This window comes from Austrofundulus limnaeus, unplaced genomic scaffold, assembly GCF_001266775.1.
Source record: "Austrofundulus limnaeus strain Quisiro unplaced genomic scaffold, Austrofundulus_limnaeus-1.0 Scaffold121, whole genome shotgun sequence".
Taxonomy (NCBI): domain Eukaryota; kingdom Metazoa; phylum Chordata; class Actinopteri; order Cyprinodontiformes; family Rivulidae; genus Austrofundulus; species Austrofundulus limnaeus.
This window is the reverse complement of record NW_013952523.1, coordinates 435530-443689: the sequence shown is the minus strand read 5'-3', so window position 1 is coordinate 443689 and position 8160 is coordinate 435530. Positions and strand designations below refer to the sequence as shown.

Sequence of the window (8160 nt, the reverse complement as noted above, 5' to 3'; positions counted from 1 at the left end):
TTCATGTCATTAGCACCTCTAGTAATATATTTACTAAGAAAAATGTTGATGTGTTCAATACTTATTTTACCCGCTGTATACTTTCTAGAACAGTTGATGGCAAACCACAGTTTAGTCCTCTTCTTTCAAATAATAAATGCTTAGAAAGAGGTTTGTGGCGTGGTAATGTGAGACTGGCAGCTTCCTGGGTGTATTCAGTTCATATTTTTGTATTTTGTTCCAGCTTCCAACAAGATACTCGTGTGGCTTCACTGCCTCCAGCTCACCCGATCAACATTATAATAGTGTACATACACAGTGGTCCTTATGGGGACCAAAGACCGGTCCTAATATGATGGAACTCCATTTCTGGGTTAGAGTTTCAGTTTAGGACTAAGGTGTGAATTGAGTTTAGACTAGGTTTAGTGTTAGGTATGTACTGGGGGGAGTAGGTTTAGGGTTAGGGGTCAGGTTTAGGCTACAAAAATGACTGGAAATGAATGGAAGTCAATGAACAGTCCTAATAAGGATAGAAATACAAACGTGTGTGTGTGTGTGAGGGCTGCATCATACCGGTACTTTCTTTTGCGTAACAACCACCACAGTGTCTGTCCCCCGGATCCCGACAGATGTCAGCCCACTCTGACCGATGGCTTTAAAGGCATATTCTGTAAGAAACCACATGAGAGGAACAGTTAGGAACCGACCCAGTAATGACTGCAAGACTTCACTAGGTTTGGAGTTGCAGGTCTTAACTGGTTGGGTGGGGGGGCATACTAGGATTTAGAATCTTTAGAGAACTGGTTTGGTTTATGGATCCAACACTGAGCCTGTGTGTATTTGAGCAATTTTGAAACATCATTCACTTCATATTGTGTTTTCATGAACACACGAACAGAATACAGGCCAAAGAGCACTAAAGTTTGCATCATCATCACCATAAAACACAGTAAAAATAAAAATAAATGAATGAATTAAAAAAACAGTTTAAAAACTTATCTCAGTATAACTGAAGACAAAATTAACATTTTAGATGTCTAAATCTAAAACTTCAGGACTAAAATAAGTAAAGTGTTAGTTTTGACATGTTAGTTACCATGAATGCAGAGCCATAAGGTTTGTGTGCAATGACTACAACAACTAAGCACCAGTGAAAGTCATTTTATGTACTTCCACAGCTGGTTAACTTTTGGAGTCAACCTAATTCAAGATGGCTGCCACAGCCAACAAGCATGGCTCCAACTCAGATAAGATGAGAGTCATTTGTAATTTTTTTTTGATCAAGGTTTTTTTTTTTTATTATTATTTTTTAACATAAGCCATAAAAAAGAACAGACTTACACAAAACAAAACACACCCCCCCAAAATCCCTCCCATCCCTCCCCGCCTATACCGGATCAATTGTCTGTACATGAAACCATTTTGTATTCATATATCAGAAAATAGTCAGAACAGAAGTCCTGGAGATTTTTATACCTTCTGAGTTTGTCTTTGTATTATAGTTGGTATAATATATTAAGAAAATCGCTGTCACTATTTAACTTATTGAAGCTTACATTATAGATACGGACACTGGTTTTAGACTGGCTGTAATTTCTCATGGGGAGTAGATTTTAAGTTTTATTTTAAACAACATAGATATTTATAACTCCTATTTGCTCAAAAACAATATTTTTATGTTTATGATGTTTCAGTAATCCTAAATATCTAGGAATCTAGAAAAAAAAGCACCCAGTAAAGCTTTGAGGCTGAAAGGGGCAGTCAGGTTTTCAGGGGTGGCTTGTTGAGAGTGCCTAATATTTATTTATTATAAATACTACTTGCAGTGAATACTAATTGAGATATTGTTGAGAATGTAAAAAAGTAAACTGCCCTGAAAATATGATCCAGCAAAGCTACCTGACTGAATATCTTTCCAGGTGTTTCAGATTAATCTGGATTAACAGGCTCCTGAGCAGCACACCTGTTGACAAATCACATGAATCTGGCAGGAGAAAGACTTTTGAGCTAACAGATTGGGATTAAATTTATACAGCTGGGGAATAACGCAGGGTAAATAAAAATAAGCTTTACTTCTGTTTTAGTAAGTAGATGAAACAAAGTGTTAAGTTTCCTCACCGACTTGGTAGAGGCGGCCCTCCGGTGAAAAGATGGTGATGTGTCGGTCGAAACCTGCGTTGGAGCCGCGGGACATTTTCCTCCTGACCTCAGCTGACCTCAGCTCGACCTGTCCTCTGATTGTTACAGTTTTATCGATAAATGTGAAGTTTTTCAGAGTCAGACGGTAAACAGCATGTCTGAGCTGCTGCTGCTGGAAGACTGGCAGGTTAATAATGGAAAGACTGCTGGCGGCTTCTTTTACTTTCTCTTTCTTTTTTACTTTGGAGCCGCGCGACAACAAGGAAGTGAAGCAGAGGGTTGGCTGGCACCGACTATTACCTGGAGAGACACTGGGGATGAATGGGACTACACTTCCCTCTGTCTCTGCAGGGATATTTTAATGTTAAACTTAATTATTGTTATGTTACTGTTTTCCAAAAAATTATCCAAGATGTCGGGAAAAACAGGAAACGTTATGGAGTTCCATTTGTGCCAAAACTATCTGCTTAATTCATACAGGTGCTTTACGAAAAATTTAATCCTGTCTGTAAACAGGTAGTTTTTTTTTTTAAATATACAAGTATTTTCTTATATCTAAAAGGGGGGAAAAGTTGTGCATGTCTTTATTACAATTTAACAACCATATTTACCATTATCTTATTTTTTAAATACAATTACATCACAGCAATTTTGTAAATCCTTAGTGCCCTGATCTATTGTTAGGCTGAGGGTCTTCTTTTGCATGTGAACAAACTGTCATCTGCTGGATTAAAACCTGCTGTATCTGAGGTGCACAAAGGATCGTTATCACAGATCCTTCCTCCCAGCAGCTGTCAGACACAAGCACCACGCCCAAAAATCACAATAAGTGTTTACACACCTGCTGTCTGAACAATCATTTGCACTACTACTCATTTATATCATTACTAATGAGCAATCACTTGCTCTGTTATTACCCATTTTAAACTTTAAAAATAATTCTGCTGTAAATGCGCATGTTTCTTGTCTGCATTGTGATACTTTACAGTTAATAGTCTGTTCAGATTGTTTTGCACTGAAAACAGGCAAATTCTAATTCCTAATGTCAGATTCTGATAGTCTACTGTCTCTAAAACAAAACATATCTTTTTTTAAATTCTTGCACAATTCTTTATATATTTATTTTATTATTAGTCGTATCATTGCTAGTTAATGTTATTTTTTGTGTGTATTATCTATAGATTGTAAAGTAACTAGTGTGTGAACCTTTGTACGGATGCTGCTGTGACACCTGGATTTCCCCTCGGCGGGACAATAAAGGCTATTTCTATTCTATTCTATTCTATTCTATTCTATTCTATTCTATTCTATTCTATACCTGTTTGTCCACTATGTGGAGGCAGTGCTTATAAGGCTGTTTACCTGAAAACCCTCAGACTGAACGTTTAGAGGAGAGATATCAGAAGAGAGACATTAATGTTTTATTAAAGAAGAACCCATCCAGAAGACCTACTTAACTTTTCAGATTTCTCTACCTGGATTACTGAGATGCATCAGAACAGGTTATGAAAATTGTAAAAAAAAAATACATGTACCTTAGGTACCAGGTTAGATGAAACAATGTACTGTATAAAAAGTATAAATAGCTCTGCCACTGTTTCCAAGTGCACAACAATCAAAAGTCACCACTAGGATCTAAATTCATTTTCTTTCAGCAAAAAAACCAGAAGGAATCCACAGATTGGTTTGATAAACTGTTTATTGATTGACAGGTAGCATAGAAGGGGATACAGCAGGCACAATAACAGCACTGTGATTGGACAGTAATATCTTACTCCTTCCTGTTTTTTTAATGTCCTCTATGCACCCACTCAGCGTTATCTATAAACAAGACATTTTACAGCGTTCTGCTGGTTGGTAAGTTACATTTTGTGGAAACATTTTGCTCTTCTATAGAAAAAGGAAAGTACAATACATTCGTTTATTAGTTGATTCTCAATGTTTCTCTTTGGAATCGATTACAATAAGCTCCTGTGTGTGATTACGAAGCTGAAAAGCTTTTCAAAACATAAATGTACTGCAAGTCTTGGCTCTGGAGATAAATAAGGGACTATATATAGCTTTGCTATATGAATACCTAACTATGCACTTTGATTACATATTAGACACATAAAATCACTTGGCTGTTTATTGCATTCACATGTGCTCTAATATATATTTTATTATTGCAGCAACTGGGCCCTCATAACTGTTAATAAGTGCATGTCTACCCAGAGTCCTTAAGGGGGCAATGTTGCATCATACTCTCTTTTACCTTGGCTTGCAGACCACAGATAAAATATTTACACTGATCACATGACAGCAATGATTTAGTCATGGAAAAGGAAAATCCTGTTCTTTTCATTCTGGTTTTAATAATCAGCACAATAAAATGATCTGACCAGGTTTGAAATTATTTAAACCTCAAGTGCACAAAAACAGCAGATTATTAAACCATGTCATTGTTTATTAAACCATGCAATGATCAGAGAAATGACAAAAAAACTCAAGAGCTCCATCACAGATCTCAGTTAGCAAGGGGTCCAGAGTGACAACTATACTTTTTAAGCAAAATGAAAACTAGAGAGTATAGCTTAATCTAATGATTGGGATGACCAATCTACGTATATAAACTTAAGATTTTCTTTTTTTAATATGGCCGTGACCATCTTGGATTTTGACATGGAAATAAGGATTTTTCTTACAAATAGATGCAGCCACACATCAAAACAGAATTTAGTACCTCACTTATTTTTCAATTAATCCGTCTCACAAGTCGGATCATTTTTGCAATCCCCCTCTTTGCTCTACGATGGGGGGTAATAAAGACTGAACAGGCAGGGCTTGTTTGGAAGGGTTGCAGGAGAAAACTTCTCTGAGAAGGAGATGACGGCGGGACTTCAGTTTGTAAAGTTTTATCTAGGGATGCATCGATATGAAAATTTCAGCCGATATCAATATCTGATATAATTATTGCTGTTACGGCCGATAACCGATATTTACACAAACACACAAATTATATTATACGTATACGCACATACACATTTGGGTCTTTTTTTTGATACTGTAAATAAACGACCAGACCTCTGACATGACTCTACTTCAGTTACGTGACGTCAGTATCACTATCATGATCAAACAGATGCTGCTCAACCAACCATCTCCTCTCCTAAAACAAACAAACAAACAAAAAAAAAACAAAGCTAAAGAGTGGGAAATCAATATCGGACGTTAATATCGGCCCAGTTTTACATATTGGACTGATACCGATATTAATGCCGAAATATCGTGCATCCCTAGTTTTATCTAAATCACATGTCAGATTCAAGGCTACCAAAAGCATTGGAATTCATTTTCAAACCAATGTATTTAATTTCAAATTATGCAAATGCGGATTCAGTCAGAGCATTTCTGGCGACACAAGTTTCTTCCCATATGAGAGTTTCTGTTTTTAAAAGAGGTTGAAGACTTTAAAACATAAATCGTTATTAGTTTTTCACACAACTTTTCCATTTTAGCTTCATTTGTTTAAAAATGAAATAATGGAATCAGTTTTTGTACACTTGAGAATAGATTTAATAAATTTAGAACCTGATAAAGACCAGATCATTGTTGATGTCCTGATAAATCAGAGATCTGAAAGACGGACGTTCCTTTCCGATGACTTTACAGGTGATTATTACGTCAGAGTATTGTCACGTCGCTGACTCCAAGACAACAAATGGCTTTAGTGTGTCCCTCCTCCTTTCTTCGACTCCTTGGCTTGTTGAGAGTGCAAAGCTGGCTAAGAACCTGAAGTGACACTTTTAGACCTTGTAAGCTCTAAGAACATCACATTCTGCCGTCACGCCACCAACCGCGCCAAGGATGAACCCGACGTTAAACTCAGGTGTGCAAATTCACAAAGAACTCCCTGTAGTGTGTTTGGCTTGTGTCACTTCGGTTCATCTCAAACAGTCGTGTTTTTAACAGTGCATGAGCCAAATTAAACACAATCCGTGCTTCGACTAGATCTTCAAAGAAACGAAGAGGAAATAGTGACTAATTTCCGGGTATAAATACAAACATTATCATTAACAGTCACATAGTTATTCGTTATTGCACAAAATATCTACACATTTCTCCGCATCGGTACACACTGACTGGTAGTATTTTGTAGTAAAAATGAACGTTTGGATAAAAGTGCATGAGCTTGTGAAAGTGCAACAGAATGTGTAAGCACCCTGTCTATTTTACAAACAACATTTACTCAGACAGGGAAACCAAAGATGGACACAAGCTCTGAAAAAAATGAGCTGACTTTGATTTTTCTTCAACAAAACTCTTCAACTGGAGAAAATTTGTTTAAAACATGGACATAGAACAACAGAACATCCAGTTTCTACTAATATCCATGAACATCCAAAGACTGTCTGAGAGTTGTAAGGATTGTGAAGGCTGTTACGTAAAATGTGTGATTTTAATGTGTCTGAAACAAAAGGGGGGTTCCAGCCAGCTCTGTTTGGGGGATTGTGCGTAACTTTCATCCTCGGCGAAGCTCCCTCAGCTCTGCGGCAACTTTACGCAACTCCGCTTCAATCTCCAAGAGCTCCTGTTGGGAGAAACAGGAAAGAATGAATGTGGAAGCACTTGTTTGGGATCTTCATTATCTATATTTAGGAGATCCTAGAGGTCATTATCTTTGTGGAGCGTGACTTTGAGTAGGATCAAAAGGACAAACGCATTCAGTTTGAGTCTCCATATGTGGTTTTGTTGTTAGAAGTATTGTCAGAAAGGTTGGGGTTACACAAGGAGTTGTTAATTCCAGTCCTTGAGGGCTGCTATACTGCAGGTTTGATTTGTTTCTCTGCTTCAAAACAGCTGCTTTGAATCAGGCTTTTAGCTATGATTTTAGAAGAGGGCGTCTTCACCCTAACGCCAGGGGTCCAACGCTGCTTTGAAGGGGGCATGTGTGTGAGCATGAAGCGCGAATGAAGCATGTCATCACTGCAAGGTATTTGGAGCTCTGTTTTTAATTGTTTTCAGTGTGAGTTTTTTGTGTTCACAGCTTCTTTTTTGCCATTGCACAATGAAAGTTGTGGTAGTCCACTGGCTCACCTTGTGCAAAGTTACAATCCCTTAGGCTCCACATTCTGCGCTGAGAAATTTCCTTTAGGCACAATTTACACTCCACATTGTTCTTCTTCACGACAGCACCATGGGCATTTTTCTAAATGCTCTGCTCAGAAAACAAAGCAGATCATTCCTCTTGTTCCTCACTGTAAACACCTCCAGCTCTGTGCAGCTTGTAAACAAACTTCAGGTGCATCCCCTCCACTCAGAGCTGCAGTCGTGTGGTGTGCCAGTGGAGAACCGAGAAGGTGCAATTAACTGGGTTAATTTTTTAATTCATTTTTTATGCTGGTATTAACTAATCATAATTAACACATTAAAGTTCTGGCCCTGGCTATTAATGAAAATCTGAAATAATTTATTGAGTTGGTACAGTGGTACATAGAAAAAGTAGAAAATGGGCTGAAGAGAGAGTTGAAACGATGCCCCTCTAAAGCCTGAGAATGAATGCGTGATTAACTGACTTGTGCAGAACTTGAACAGGTAGTTCAATCACTGAATCAGGTGTGTTGGAAAAGGGAAAACCTTATATGTCTAATGATTAGACAAAAACAGGAAGTCAGGAAGTGTGTGTGTGTGTGTGTGTGTGTTGCGCGCGTGCGTGTGTGTGTTGCGCACTTATAAGTATCACTGTGAGGACGTTTTCCCTTGTGAGGATGGTCCTCACAAGGGAAAACGCTTATTGTGGGTCAGGGGTTAAGGTTAGCCCTTACAGTAGGTATGAATGGAGTTTATGTTAGGGTTAACATGAGGCAAGTAATTGAGAGGTTAACCTTAGTGCATGTGGTCGTGTGTGTGTGCGTGCGTGTGTGTACTTGTGTTTGTTACCTTCTTAATATCATTTCTGGTATACACATCTACAGCGGGTAAAATAAGTATTGAACACGTCACCATTTTTCTCAGTAAATATATTACTAGAGGTGCTAATGACATGAAATTTTCACCAGATGT

At 37.9% G+C, this 8160-nt stretch overlaps 2 protein-coding genes across 2 annotated transcripts in view; both read right to left on the bottom strand.

The window, feature by feature from the left end:
* Positions 1 to 2413, bottom strand: part of psma6l (proteasome 20S subunit alpha 6, like) — an 11321-nt gene extending 8908 nt beyond the window's left edge. The window contains exons 1-2 of the mRNA XM_014014988.1: positions 2098 to 2413; positions 553 to 647 (exon numbers count right to left, since the gene is read on the bottom strand). Coding sequence (XP_013870442.1) covers positions 553 to 647; positions 2098 to 2173 — 171 coding nt within the window. The 5' untranslated portion in view covers positions 2174 to 2413. The remainder of the gene's footprint in view (positions 1 to 552; positions 648 to 2097) is intronic.
* A 4180-nt stretch (positions 2414 to 6593) lies between these two features.
* The window catches only part of LOC106522125 (glutamic acid-rich protein), a 16445-nt gene continuing 14878 nt past the window's right edge, over positions 6594 to 8160 (bottom strand). Inside the window, exon 6 of the mRNA XM_014014986.1 lies at positions 6594 to 6688. Within this exon, the coding sequence (XP_013870440.1) occupies positions 6620 to 6688 (69 nt within the window). The 3' untranslated portion in view covers positions 6594 to 6619. The remainder of the gene's footprint in view (positions 6689 to 8160) is intronic.